Source organism: Triticum aestivum, chromosome 5A, assembly GCF_018294505.1.
Source record: "Triticum aestivum cultivar Chinese Spring chromosome 5A, IWGSC CS RefSeq v2.1, whole genome shotgun sequence".
In the NCBI taxonomy this organism is placed as follows: Eukaryota; Viridiplantae; Streptophyta; class Magnoliopsida; order Poales; family Poaceae; genus Triticum; species Triticum aestivum.
This window is the reverse complement of record NC_057806.1, coordinates 463,315,501-463,330,752: the sequence shown is the minus strand read 5'-3', so window position 1 is coordinate 463,330,752 and position 15,252 is coordinate 463,315,501. Positions and strand designations below refer to the sequence as shown.

The 15,252-nt window shown below is 45.6% G+C and overlaps 1 protein-coding gene across 1 annotated transcript; it reads right to left on the bottom strand.

The window, feature by feature from the left end:
• Positions 1-14,097: 14,097 nt before the first annotated feature.
• On the bottom strand, positions 14,098-15,036 carry LOC123107185 (mavicyanin). Its single transcript, XM_044529188.1, has 2 exons — positions 14,730-15,036; positions 14,098-14,635 (listed from the first exon to the last, which is right to left on the bottom strand). The coding sequence occupies exons 1-2, from the start codon at positions 14,893-14,895 to the stop codon at positions 14,310-14,312; spliced, it is 492 nt and encodes a 163-aa protein (XP_044385123.1). The 5' UTR covers positions 14,896-15,036; the 3' UTR covers positions 14,098-14,309.
• Between the last annotated feature and the right edge of the window lie 216 nt (positions 15,037-15,252).

Below are 15,252 nucleotides of genomic sequence, written 5' to 3'. Positions count from 1 at the left end.
CATTGTTTTTAACTGAAGGCCAAAGTCGTAACTCAAATATTTTACTTCTGCGATCATATCGTAGAAACTTTTATTTTTGTTACGATGATTCTCCACTTCACTCTGAAATTCTTTGAACTTTTTAAATGTTTCAGACTTGTGTTTCATTAAGTAGATATACTCATATCTGCTCAAATCATCTGTGAAGATCAGAAAATAATGATACCTGCCGCGAGCCTCAATATTCATCGGACCACATACATCAGTATGTATGATTTCCAACAAATCTGTTGCTCGCTCCATTGTTCCGGAGAACGGAGTCTTAGTCATCTTGCCCATGAGGCATGGTTTGCAAGCATCAACTGATTCATAATCAAGTGATTCCAAAAGCCCATCATCATGGAGTTTCTTCATGCGCTTTACACCAATATGACCTAAACAGCAGTGCCACAAATAAGTTGCACTATCATTATCAACTTTGCATCTTTTGGTTTCAATATTATGAATATGTGTATCACTACGATCGAGATCCAACGAACTATTTTCATTGGGTGTGTAACCATATAAGGTTTTATTCATGTAAACAGAACAACAATTTATTTTCTTACTTAAAATGAATAACCATATTACAATAAACATGATCAAATCATATTCATGCTCAACGCAAACACCAAATAACACTTATTTAGGTTCAACACTAATCCCGAAAGTATAGGGAGTGTGCGATGATGATCATATCAATCTTGGAACCACTTCCAACACACATCGTCACTTCACCCTTAACTAGTCTCTGTTTATTCTGCAACTCCCGTTTTGAGTTACTAATCTTAGCAACTGAACTAGTATCTAATACTGAGGAGTTGCTATAAACACTAGTAAAGCACACATCAATAACATGTATATCAAATATACTTATGTTCACTTTGCCATCCTTCTTATCCGCCAATCACTTGGGGTAGTTCCGCTTCCAGTGACCAATCCCTTTGCAGTAGAAGCACTTAGTCTCAGGCTTAGGACCAGACTTGTGCTTCTTCACTTGAGCAGCAACTTGCTTGCTGTTTTTCTAGAAGTTCCCCTTTTTTCCTTTGCTTTTTTCTTGAAACTAGTGATCTTGTCAACCATCAACACTTGATACTCTTTCTTGATTTCTACCTTCATCGATTTCATCATCATGAAAAGCTCGAGAGTCATTTTCGTCATCCCTTGCATAATATAGTTCATCATGAAGTTCTACTAACTTGGTGATGGTGACTAGAGAATTCTGTCAATCACTATCTTATCTGGAAGATTAACTCCCACTTGATTCAAGCGATTGTAGTACCCAGACAATCTGAGCACATGCTCACTAGTTGAGCGATTCTCCTCCATCTTTTAGCTATAGAACTTGTTGGAGACTTCATATCTCTCAACTCGGGTATTTGCTTGAAATATTAACTTCAACTCCTGGAACATCTCATATGGTCCATGACGTTCAAAACGTCTTTGAAGTCCCAATTCTAAGCCATTAAGCATGGTGCACTAAACTATCAAGTAGTCATCATATTTAGCTAGCCAAACGTTCATAACGTTTGCATCTGCTCCTGCAATAGGCCTGTCACCTAGCGGTGCATCAAGGACATAATTCTTCTGTGCAGCAATGAGGATAAACCTCAAATCACGGATCCAATCCGCATCATTGCTACTAACATCTTTCAACACAATTTTCTCTAGGAACATATCAAAATAAACACAGGGAAGCAACAACACGAGCTATTGATCTACAACATGATTTGCAAAATACTACCAGGACTAAGTTCATGATAAATTTAAGTTCAATTAATCATATTACTTAAGAACTCCCACTTAGATAGACATCCCTCTAATCCTCTAAGTGATCACATGATTCAAATCAACTAAACCATGTCCGATCATCACGTGAGATGGAGTAGTTTCATTGATGAACATCACTATGTTGATCATATCTACTATATGATTCACGCTCGACCTTTCGGTCTCCGTGTTCCGAGACCATATCTATATATGCTTGGCTCGTCAAGTATAACCTGAGTATTCCACGTGTGCAACTGTTTTGCACCCGTTGTATTTGAACGTAGAGCCTATCACACCCGATCATCACGTGGTGTCTCAGCACGAAGAACTTTCGCAATGGTGCATACTCAGGGAGAACACTTCTTGATAATTAGTGAGAGATCATCTTAAAATGCTACCGTCAATCAAAGCAAGATAAGATGTATAAAAGATAAACATCATATGCAATCAAAATATGTTACATGATATGGCCATCATCATCTTGCGCCTTTGATTTCCATCTCCAAAGTACTGTCATGATCTCTATCGTCACCGGCATGACACCATGATCTCCATCATCTTGATCTATATCAATGTGTCGTCACGTGGTCGTCTCGCCAACAATTGCTCTTGCAACTATTGCTATCGCATAGCGATAAAGTAAAGCAATTATTGGGCGCTTGCATCTTATGCAATAGAGAGACAACCATAAGGATTTTGCCAGTTGCCGATAACTCCAACAAAACATGATCATCTCATACAACAACTTATATCTCATCATGTCTTGACCATATCACATCACAACATGCCCTGCAAAAATAAGTTAGACGTCCTCTACTTTGTTGTTACAAGTTTTACGTGGCTGCTACGGGCTTAGCAAGAACCGTTCTTACCTATGCATCAAAAACCACAACGATAGTTTGTCAAGTTGGTGCTGTTTTAACCTTCGCAAGGACCGGGCGTAGTCACACTTGGTTCAACTAAAGTTGGAGAAACTGACATCCGCCAGCCACCTGTGTGCAAAGCACGTCGGCAGAATTAGTCTCGCGTAAGCGTACGCGTAATGTCGGTCCGGGCCGCTTCATCCAACAATACCGCCGAACCAAAGTATGACATGCTGGTAAGCAGTATGACTTATATCGCCCACAACTCACTTGTGTTCTACTCGTGCATATAACATCAACACATAAAACCTAGGCTCTGATACCACTGTTGGGGAATGTAGTAATTTCAAAATTTTCCTACGCACCCGCAAGATCATGGTGATGCATAGCAACGAGAGGGGAGAGTGTGATCTACGTACCCTTGTGGACCGACAGCGGAAGCGTTAGCACAAAGCGGTTGATGTAGTCGTACGTCTTCACGGCCCGACCGATCAAGCACCGAAACTATGGCACCTCCGAATTCTAGCACACGTTCAGCTCGATGACGATCCCCGGACTTCGATCCAGCAGAATGTCGGGGAAGAGTTCCATCAGCACGACAGCGTGGTGACGATCTTGATGTTCTACCATCGCAGGGCTTCACCTAAGCACCGCTACAATATTATCGAGGAGTATGGTGGAGGGGGGCACGCACACGGTTAAGAGAACGATCACGAGGATCAACTTGTGTGTCTAGAGGTGCCCCCTGCCCCCGTATATAAAGGAGCAAGGGAGGAGGAGGCCGGCCCTAGGAGGGGGCACGCCAAGTGTGGAGTCCTACTAGGACTCCCTAGTCCTAGTAGGATTCCACCCCCCATATGGAATAGGAAAAGAGGAAGGAAAAAGAAGAAGTAAGGAAGGGGGCGCCCCCCTTCCCTAGTCCAATTCGGACCAGACCAAGGGGAGGGGTGCAGCCACCCTTGAGGCCCTTTTTCTTCTTTCCCGTATGGCCCAATAAGGCCCAATACGTATTCCCGTAACTCTTCGGTACTCCGAAAAATACCCGAATCACTCGGAACCTTTCCGATGTCCGAATATAGTCGTCCAATATATCAATCTTTACGTTTCGACCATTTCGAGACTCCTCGTCATGTCCCCGATCTCATCCAGGACTCCGAACTCCTTCGGTACATCAAAACTCATAAACTCATAATATAACTGTCATTGAAACCTTAAGCGTGCGGACCCTACGGGTTCGAGAACAATGTAGACATGACCGAGACACGTCTCCAGTCAATAACCAATAGCGGAACCTGGATGCTCATATTGGCTCCCACATATTCTACGAAGATCTTTATCGGTCAGACCGCATAACAACATATGTTGTTCCCTTTGTCATCGGTATGTTACTTACCCGAGATTTGATCGTCGGTATCTTAATACCTAGTTCAATCTCGTTACCGGAAAGTCTCTTTACTCGTTCCGTAATACATCATCTCACAACTAACTCATTAGTTGCAATGCTTGCAAGGCTTATGTGATGTGCATTACCGAGAGGGCCCAGAGATACCTCTCCGATAATCGGAGTGACAAATCCTAATCTCGAAATACGCCAACCCAACATGTACCTTTGGAGACACCTGTAGAGATCCTTTATAATCACCCAGTTACGTTGTGACGTTTGGTAGCACACAAAGTGTTCCTCCGACAAACGGGAGTTGCATAATCTCATAGTCATAGGAACATGTATAAGTCATGAAGAAAGCAATAGCAACATACTAAACGATCGGGTGCTAAGCTAATGGAATGGGTCATGTCAATCACATCATTCTTCTAATGATGTGATCCCGTTAATCAAATAACAACTCTTTTGTTCATGGTTAGGAAACATAACCATCTTCGATTAACGAGCTAGTCAAGTAGAGGCATACTAGTGACACTCTGTTTGTCTATGTATTCACACATGTATTATGTTTCCGGTTAATACAATTCTAGCATGAATAATAAACATTTATCATGATATAAGGAAATAAATAATAACTTTATTATTGCCTCTAGGGCATATTTCCTTCACACGGACGATCCGGCCGCCGACGACTACTTCCCCGACGACGACTTCTTCCCCGACGTCCACGACCTCCTCGACGACATGGCAGGCGAGGACACTGACCCCAAGTCCAGCGCTTCTGCTGCTGCTGTCCCGTACGTGTTCTTGTCTTTCATGTTAAAGGTTCTGCCGCAGTTCCTTGTTCTAGTCCTTGTCCTACACATGATAGGTTCTACTTCATATATGCTACTTTCTATACTGTCTGCTTTAGATATGATAGGCTACGGTTCATATGCAGAAGTTATTTACCTTCTCTCTGTCAGAATGCATGACTTGTTTTATCTCTACTATATTAGTCATGATTTATCTAGTATTTCTGTTAATAAAATCATTTGGTAAATTGCTCATTTTTCCAACAATCCAAAAACCTTATTATAGGCAATTTACCCCAAGTGGTTTTGCTGCTTCCATGAGACCTCCTATGTTTGAGGGTATCCACTATAAGAGGTGGCGCGTGAGAGCAGTCTTATGGTTTCAAACCATGAGTTGCTATGATGCCACTCTCGGCAAACCTGAAGGAGAGCTTGATGCTCAACAGGCACAAGCTTTTCAGAAAATGGATACTCTGTTTAAGGCTGCTCTCTTGAGTGTTCTTGGTGAGAACATAGTTGATGCTTATGCGTCAATTGATAATGGAAAAGATATGTGGGATGCACTCGAGGCCAAGTTTGGGGTCTCGGATGCTGGCACTGAGCTGTACATCATGGAGCAATTCTATGATTACAGGATGACTGAAGAGCGCTCCGTGGTTGAGCAAGCTCATGAGATACAGTCATTTGCTAGAGAACTTGAGCACTTCAGTTGTATGCTACCGGACAAATTTGTTGCCGGAGGTATCATCACTAAGCTTCCCCCTTCATGGAGGAACTTTGCTACCTTGCTGAAGCATAAGAGGCAGGAGTTTTCCGTCCCGGATCTCATTGGCACTCTTGATGTGGAAGAAAAGGCAAGAGCAAAGGACACATGTGCTCGAGGTATTGAGGGAGGATCTAGTGCCAATGTGGTACAGAAGCAGAACTTCCAGCCCCACAAGTTCAAGAACAAGGGCAAGTTTGATGAAAAGCAAAGTTTGATGGGAAGAACAAGGCTGTGCAACACACGAACTTCAAGAAGAAGAATGGCAAGAAGAAAGGTGCTTGTCATGTGTGTGGGGATCCTGATCATTGGGCTCCTAGTTGCCCTAATCGCTATGACAAGCGTCATCCTGGGAAAGGCGGCAAGACCGCTAATGTTGTCATTGGAGACACTGACATGAAGGATGCTGGGTATGGTATATTTCCCACTATTCTTTCAGTATGTCATTCTCCTGACTGGTTGATTGACACGGGTGCTAATGTGCAGTTATGCGGTGATATTTCCATGTTTTCGTCTTATCAGACCGCAGGGACTTCAACCGTGCTGATGGGAAACGGTTCAAGTGCTTATGTTCGTGGTGTTGTCACGGTCGATCTTAAGTTTACTTCGGGGAAGATCGTGCGGCTGAAGAACGTGCATTATGTCCCCTCCGTCAATAAAAATCTTGTCAGCGGATCTCTTCTGTGTAGAGATGGCTACAAGCTTGTCTTTGAGTCGATTAAATTTGTAATATCCAAGTATGGAACCTTTGTTGGTAAAGGCTATGAGTCAGGAGGCTTGTTTCGTTTATCCTTATCAGACGTTTGCAATAAAGTTGTTAATCATATTTGCAACAATAGTGAATCCAATGTGTGGCATTCACGTCTTTGTCATGTTAACTTTGGTTGCATGTCGCGACTAGCGAAGTTGAACTTAATCCCTAGTTTCACCACCGTCAAGGGATCTAAGTGTCAAGTGTGTGTGCAAGCTAAGCAACCTCGTAAGTCTCACATGACTGCAGAAATAAGAAATCTTGCACCACTAGAGCTCATACATTCAGATCTATGTGAAATGAATGTTTTGTTGACAAAAGGTGGAAAGAAATATTTCATGACATTAATTGATGACTCCACTAGATACTGCCGTGTGTATCTTCTGAAATCTAAGGATGAGGCTTTGAATTTTTTCAAGATCTATAAAGCTGAAGTGGAAAACCAACTTGATCGGAAAATCAAGAGGCTTAGGTCCGATCGTGGTGGAGAGTATTTTTCCAATGAGTTTGATGCTTTTTGTGCGGAACATGGTATAATCCATGAGAGGACGCCTCCCTACTCACCTCAGTCAAATGGGGTGGCCGAAAGAAAGAACCGTACTCTAACTGATTTGGTTAACGCCATGTTAGACACATCGGGTCTCTCCAAGGCATGGTGGGGGAGGTGATATTGACAGCATGTCATGTCCTGAACCGAGTCCCCACAAAGAACAAAGAGATAACTCCATTCGAGGAATGGGAGAAGAAAAGGTTAAAACTCTCTTATCTGCGAACATGGGGTTGTTTGGCGAAAGTCAGTGCTCCAATTTCAAAGAAGCGGAAGCTTGGACCAAAGACTGTGGATTGTGTTTTCCTGGGATATGCTTTTCATAGCATTGGCTATAGATTCTTGGTTGTAAAATCTGAGGTACCTGACATGCATGTCGGTACGATCATGGAGTCGAATGATGCGACTTTATTTGAAGATATCTTTCCCATGAAGGATATGGCTACCTCATCTAATCAGGAGATGCCTAGTTCATCGAATCAGGAACCAGTTACAATTACCGAACCTACAATTTCGATGGAACACTTTGAAAGTCCTGTGGAGGAGAACAATGAAGTTCCTATTAGGAGCAAGAGACAGAGGACTGCAAAGTCCTTTGGTGATGATTTTCTTGTGTACCTCATAGATGACACTCCCAGTTCTATTTCAGAGGCCTATGCATCTGAAGATGCTGACTACTGGAAGGAAGCGGTTTGTAGCGAGATGGATTTCATCTTGGCGAATGAAACTTGGGAGATAACTGATCGTCCTTATGGGTGCAAACCTATAGGATGCAAATGGGTATTCAAGAAGAAGCTTAGGCCTGATGGTACTATTGAAAAGTACAAGGCTCGGCTCGTGGCTAAGGGTTATACCCAAAAGGAAGGTGAAGACTTCTTTGATACTTACTCACCTGTGGCTCGACTGTCCACTATTCGAGTTCTACTTTCACTAGCTGCCTCGCATGGTCTTCTCGTTCATCAAATGGATGTTAAGACTGCTTTCCTAAATGGAGAGTTGGACGAGGAAATTTATATGAAACAACCAGATGGGTTTGTACTAGATGGTCAGGAAGGAAAAGTGTGCAAGTTGCTGAAGTCTTTGTACGGACTTAAGCAAGCACCCAAACAGTGACATGAGAAGTTTGAAAGAACTTTAACAGCTGTAGGCTTTGTTGTGAACGAAGCTGACAAATGTGTGTACTATCGCCATGGTGGGGGCGAGAGAGTTATCCTGTGCTTGTATGTTGATGACATACTGATTTTCGGAACCAATCTGAATGTTATTAAGGAGGTCAAGGATTTCCTATCTCGTTGTTTTGAGATGAAGGATTTAGGAGTGGCTGATGTCATTCTGAACATCAAGTTGTTGAGAGACGATGATGGTGGGATTACATTGCTTCAATCTCACTATATGAAAAAGATCTTGAGTCGCTTTGGCTATAGTGACTGCAAGCCCTCTCCAACACCATATGATGCTAGTGTGTTGCTTTGAAAGAATCGAAGAATTTCTAGAGACTAATTGAAGTATTCTCAGATTATTGGCTCGCTTATGTACTTAGCCAGTGCTACAAGACCTGATATCTCTTTTGCTATTAGCAAACTGAGTCGGTTTGTTTCAAAACCAGGAGATGTGCATTGGAAAGCTCTAGAAAGAGTTTTGCGTTATTTGAAAGGCACTGCAAACTATGGAATTCACTACACCGGGCATTCAAAGGTGCTTGAAGGGTATAGTGACTCAAACTGGATCTCAAATGCTGATGAGATAAAGGCCACGAGCGGTTATGTATTCACTCATAGAGGTGGCGCTGTTTCTTGGAAGTCTTGCAAGCAGACCATCTTAACGAGGTCAACAATGGAAGCAGAACTCACAACACTAGATACATCTACGGTTGAAGCAGATTGGCTTCGCCGGCTCTTGAATGACTTGCCGGTTGTTGAGAAACCTGTACCAGGTGTCCTTATGAACTGAGAAAATCAAACTATGATCACAAAAGTGAGCAGCTCAAAGGATAACATGAAGTCATCAAGACATGTTCAGAGAAGGTTAAAGTCTGTCAGGAAAATGAAAAACTCCGGAGTTATTGCGTTGGATTATATCCAAACGTCTAAAAATCTGGCAGATCCTTTTACCAAGGGTCTATCACGTAATGTGATAGATAATGCATCGAGGGAGATGGGTATGAGACCCACAATATGAGTTGTTCCCAGTGGTAACCTATTCTTTGTGATCGGAGATCCCGTGAATTAGATGTGGAAGACAAGTTGTTGGTCAACTGAGAGGAGAGTATCCTTACTATTCACAATACCACTCCATGAAGATGCAATACTCTCCTAATCTGCATGGCAGGTTGATGTATATCTTAATGTGTTCTAAGTGGCTTATTTAAGCAGAGATGTTATCCTGCAGAACATCTTTTGAAGAACACAGCTATATGAGTCTGATTGTCAAACGTCGCAATCTATGAGAGTAGGATTCTCTCTAGTAAAGTCATGAAAGGTCACGGAGTATGACGCATAAGCTCCACCCACGTGGAAAATCCACGGTAGCCACGTATTGGTCAAGGCTTTATGTGAAGCTAGATTCGCAGAAAACTTGCAGTTCAAGGCCCAGTCCACTGTTCAAGTTGCTTACTAGTGTAGCATAGAGTTCTAGGTGGAAGTTCAACTTAACAGTCTCCACTGCAGTACCGGTATATAAAACAATGTTTTGGAACCAAAGGCAAATTTCTGTGTGCCTCTGGGATCTGGTGGGGGATTGCTGGAATTTAGTCTATTTTGGGCAGCCCAATAACTATTTCAGAAATTCGTAATAAATCCTAGAGGCCCACTTAGCCCATTTGTGCAAGGCAAGGGATACTACTAAAGTTTAGTCCCACATTGCTAGTTTAGTGGGAGTTGGACCTCCTTATAAGGGAGGTTCTTTCCCCACTTGTACGAGTATGAGAACAAGAGGGATATCCACGCGCGCTCCTCCTCCGCCGCCTGCCTCGCCACGCCACGCCACGCCACGCCTCGCCTCGCCTCGTCACGACGCGCCGCGCCGCGCCGCGCCGCGGGTTGCGGGAATGAGCCGAACCGAGCCGATTTCTGTAGTGGACACTGAATTCGAACGGCGCGCCTCTTCGGCCGCTGCCTGTTCGCTTCGTCTCCCTTCGTTGCTTCACCTCCTACCGCAGCCTCTTCGCGTCCTTCTCATGTGCCTATATAAGAGAGGTCGCTCCTCTCCAGAGAGACACAACAGAAGCTCCTCTTCCTCTCGCCACAAAGTTCCGACCACTGCGCTGCTGCTACGTTCTTCCCCATCCCGTCTTGCGGCTGCACCGCAGGTCGGGACAGTAGGCCTCCAAAACCACACCTTTTGAGTCATGTACGGGAGAAGGGTGATAAGGTTTTTGGGGAGCGCTTAGCGCGACTACTGACTGCTTCATCACGGACGATCCGGTCGCCGACGACTACTTCCCCGACGACGACTTCTTCCCCGACGTCCATGACCTCCTCGACGACATGGCAGGCGAGGACACCGACCCCAAGTCTAGCGCTTCTGCTGCTGCTGTCCCGTACGTGTTCTTGTCTTTCCTGTTAAAGGTTCTGCCGCAGTTCCTTGTTCTAGTCCTTGTCCTACACATGATAGGTTCTACTTCATATATGCTACTTGCTATACTGTCTGCTTTAGATATGATAGGCTACGGTTCATATATGCAGAAGTTATTTACCTTCTCTCTGTCAGAACGCATGACTTGTTTTATCTCTACTATATTAGTCATGCTTTATCTAGTATTTCTGTTAATAAAATCATTTGGTAAATTGCTCATTTTTCCAACAAGTACCTCCAAGTGTTTCCATGGAGCAGGGGACAAGTGAAGTCATGTTGTTCACAGAAGCTATTTCCCCACTTCTGTCATACGATTTCGATGTACAATGGGGATTTTTCGCAGGCCATAATGGATTCTATCCCAAGCAATCTAGAGGGGAGAGTGATTGTGTCGTATGGATAAAGGAGCCCTTGTAGAAAAAAACTTAAACATGCATGGCAAAAGTATTAGAAAAGATTTGCCATGTCAGAAGAATATAGATAAAAAAACAAGTTTAAAATGCTATCTAAAGGACAACAAAAAGACACTAACACAACATGCTTTGTTTGATGGCAAATTAGCTAAATGGCAATGTCACTAACACTGTTCAATGGCAAAAGAAAACAACACTAAGTATGCTTTCGTGGCAATTTATCTAATTATGTGTAAAAGATTAGATTGGTAGTTAAGAAACTTTTTGATATCTAGGTAACGACAAGTTGTTGACTTATTTTTGCCATGAACAGTCACGTCAATTGTATGAACAATCATGCTTTCCCCTAAAAATGTAAAGTCAAGACAAAACTAGCCATGGCAACAAATGTTGGGGCATGGAAACAAAAAACTAACCTATTAGCTTTGTTCCCTAAAAATCATGGCAATCTTGCCATCTGAATAAAAATGCAGGCAACACCGCGTCGGTGTCGGCTCCGCCGCTTGACCTCCCCCGCCGCACTCCTCCTCCACACCACGACCACCTTGAGCCCGCCTCTGCCGACAGGGAGCGCAGAGAGGGAGGGCCGAGGCTGTCGGTGTGGTCGGTGGGAAGAAAGATGATAAGGGAGGAGTTGGCGACGTGAGAGAGAAGGGGATGTGTAGTGCGAAGAGAGTGGATCTGTTCGTTCGTGATGACTTTGCTTTTTCCCGAACAATCTCCTCCGCATACATGGTTGTGGTCTTATCTTTAAGATGCGTGCTCAAAATCCAATGGTGAAAAGGACGTTCAGTCCCAAATCCTAAAATACCGACGTCAGTTTTTTATTATCATTTCTGTGCCTTAGTATGGGCTATGGCCATTGTTTGTTTGTACTTAAAACCAATTCTCCTTAATCAATGAAACGTGCAAATCTTTTGCCATCTGTTTCCAAAACTAAAAACCCTAGTGTGCCAATAATCGGTCCTCGACGATAAGAGCCTAAATAATCGGTTCGCATGTGGCCGTAAAGAAGTGGTTGAAGCACAATGATGCGCGTTCTTGTGTCGTCGATAACGATTGCGACTCTTAGAGCATCTTCAACAGGCGCGCCAAACTAGCGCCGCGCCGTAAAATCCCCTCTTTTAACGCGCGCGCAACCGGAAGAGCTGCTTCAACGGGCGCGCGAAAACCGCGCGCGCGGCATACGTAGTCCAGCGCGTGGGCCGAAACTCAATCGCGCGCCGCTTATTTGCTGCGCCCGCTCCCGCGCGCTGGACTCTCGCGCGCTCGCTCGCACCTCCCACCCCCCTCCAGCCGCGCCGCCGCCGCCGACCGCGCCACCCGGCGACCGTTCCGGCGCTTCCCCGGCCTATCCCCGCCCCGCGCGCGCTTTCTCCGGCCCCTCTCTAGGCCCGCCTCCCCGCGCGCGTGCTGGTCCGCCGACGAACAGCGCCCGCGCGCCCGCTGCCGCTCGGCACCCGCTAGGTGTTCGACAAAACGCCTAGAAGGTATGTATTGCTTAAAAGCCATGAATTTCGTGCATGTTGATTGTAGTTTTTTATTTATAGCATAGTATTCAACATTGTAGATGAGTTCGTCGTATGATTCTTCCGAAGAAGAATTTGATATGGAAGAGGAGGAGGATCTTGCGATGATCCTAGCTATGCATATTAATAAAAAACCGAAACACGGTGGTTCGGTTATGGGTCGGCAAAAAATTTGGAGGGATAGGATCGATGCCCACAACAGATTGATCAGGCATTATTTTGCGGAGAATCCTACATACCCCGAGTCGTATTTTCGTCGCCGGTTTAGGATGAGCACCGAGTTGTTCAGGCGCATTGCAAAGAAACTAGTGAGCCATGACCGCTTTTTTCAGCAAAGGAGGAATGCCGCCGGAGAGCTCGGGCATAGCACCTTTTCAGAAGGTGACAGCCGCTTTGTGTATGTTGGCATACGATATACCGGCTGATCTAGTTGATAATCAGTTGGCTATGGGTGAGAGCCAAGCTATCATGTGTGTCGAGCGCTTCGCGGTCGGAATTGTGCAAGTGTTTGGCGAGGAGTATTTGAGATCTCCCACCGCTGAAGACGTCGCAAGGCTTTTGACGATGAACAAAGCTCGCGGCTTTCCTGGCATGCTTGGCTCAATAGATTGCATGCATTGGAGTTGGAAGAATTGTCCGAAGGCATGGCATGGGTAATTCCACGGCCAAAAAAGGGTTTCACTATAATCCTTGAAGCGGTGGCCGATCAAGAGACTTGGATTTGGCATGCATTCTTTGGAATGCCTGGATCTTTGAATGACATCAATGTTGTCAACCGGTCACCACTGATGAGTAAGATTGCAAATGGGAAGTTGCCACCGGTGCAGTTTGTAGCAAATGGCCGTACATACAACTATGGCTATTATCTAGCGGATGGCATCTATCCAAAGTGGCAAACCTTTGTCAAACCGTTGAAAAAGCCAGAAGGTAAGAAAAATCTTGATTTCCATAATGCTCAGGCGGCGGCTAGAAAAGATGTGGAGAGAGCTTTTGGGATTTTGCAAGCCCAATTTGCTATTGTGAGAGGACCGGCTAGATTTTGGGATCAGAAGATGCTTTGGTACATAATGCACGCTTGTGTGATCATGCACAACATGATCATCAAGAATGAGCGTGGCCAAGATGTAGACTACTCTCAGTATGAGCTCTTGGGACATCCGGTGCGAGTGCGACGGAGGGCTGAAAGGGTGGCCCGTTTTGTTGCCTCCTATCATGCCATTCAACGTCCCGCAGTGCATAATGATCTTCAGAAGGATCTCATTGAGGAGTGGTGGGTATGGAATGGACGACAAAGAGCATCATGATTTGTGCGTTCGTTATTGTATTGTTGAACTATTTGTTGTGTTGAATTGCACTATTTGTTGTATTGAACGATAAACTGTTTGTTTGAGTTGTAATAAACAAAATTGAACTATTTATTTTTTGTTTGTTTTTGATATTTTTGCTTTTGGTTTCGAATGCATATGTTGTTTGTGCGCGTCGCGCGCGCCGCATTTTTCCGCGCTGCTGGAGCGGCGCCCGCGCGCTGCATTTTAGCGCGGTTACTAGAGCCAGCGCTGCGCGTCGCGCCAAATCAGGCGATGCGCGCGCGGCATATGTGTTTTTTGCGCGCGGCCCGACTGGCGCCGGTTGGAGATGCTCTTATCTCTTGACCACAAGAGACTTTTTCTTGTTCCCGCAAAAAAAAGAGACTTTTTCTTGCACAAAGTATTCTTATTACGAAAAGAACTGTCAGGGATAGAAAGCATTCGTCACAACGCACAATCCATAATGCTCTGGCACGACCACAAACCCCGGGAGGCACGCAGACCAACGTGCAAACACGACACGAAATTAAGACGACCGAAATCCTCGAAAGCGACCGATGACCTGCACTGCCTCTGCCCTGGCACGCCCGCCGACGTTCAGAACAGCGCCACCTTGAGCAGAGCCCCCGCCGCCGCGGCGACGACGGCGCCCATCGCCGGGGCCAGGGAGCCCCCGGCGGAGGCGCCGGACGGGGTGGAGCCTCCCGCGGACGAGCCGCCCCCGGCGACGGTGACGGCGAGCTTCATGCCGCTGGCGCAGTGGCCGGGGATGTTGCAGATGTAGTAGTGCGTGCCGGGGGTCGCGAGCGTGACGGTGGTGGCGCCGCTGTCGTCTTTGGCCAGCGCGTTGCTGCCGGAGCAGGACGTGTAGCCGCCCTGGCTCACCTCCGTCACCGTGTGCACTTTGCTCACGTAGCTGAACACTGCAAGCCAAAATTCCAACACAATTTCAACACGTAGTACGTGCATGCAGTATACTCGTGCTTGTCACCGACGGCGAAGAGCTCGGTCGCTCACCTAGCGTGTCGCCGACGGCGAACGACTTGCCGCTGGTCCAGCCGGAGTAGTCGACGCCGGTCACCCAGCCCTTCGCTTCGCCGACGGTGTACGACACGGCCGCGGCCATGCCCGCGCAGCCCGCGACGACGAGCACCGCGAGGAGAGCGGCAGAGGAGGACGCCATATGGTCGACGATATGAGGAAGGAGAGTGCGAACGAGAGAGGTTGGCACTGGAAAGGATGCAAAGGATATATGACGATGGATGTATGTTACCACTCACCCAAACCCTTTCGCACTGTGGATGTAGCGGTGTCGCACAACGGACCGGAGGTTGAGAGGTCTATTTATACACATCAGATCTCCACGTCCCCTCTCATAATTTCCGGTGCGAAATCTCTACTACTAAATCTCCATCTCTCTACTTACTAAAAAACATAAGCTTTCCGTTTCACCTTTCCTTCGTCCAATCTCACGTCCCCCATCCCTTCTCTCTTTCTCTCTCTCTGCCTTCCATGTTTGAATTTTCTTCTATCTTATATT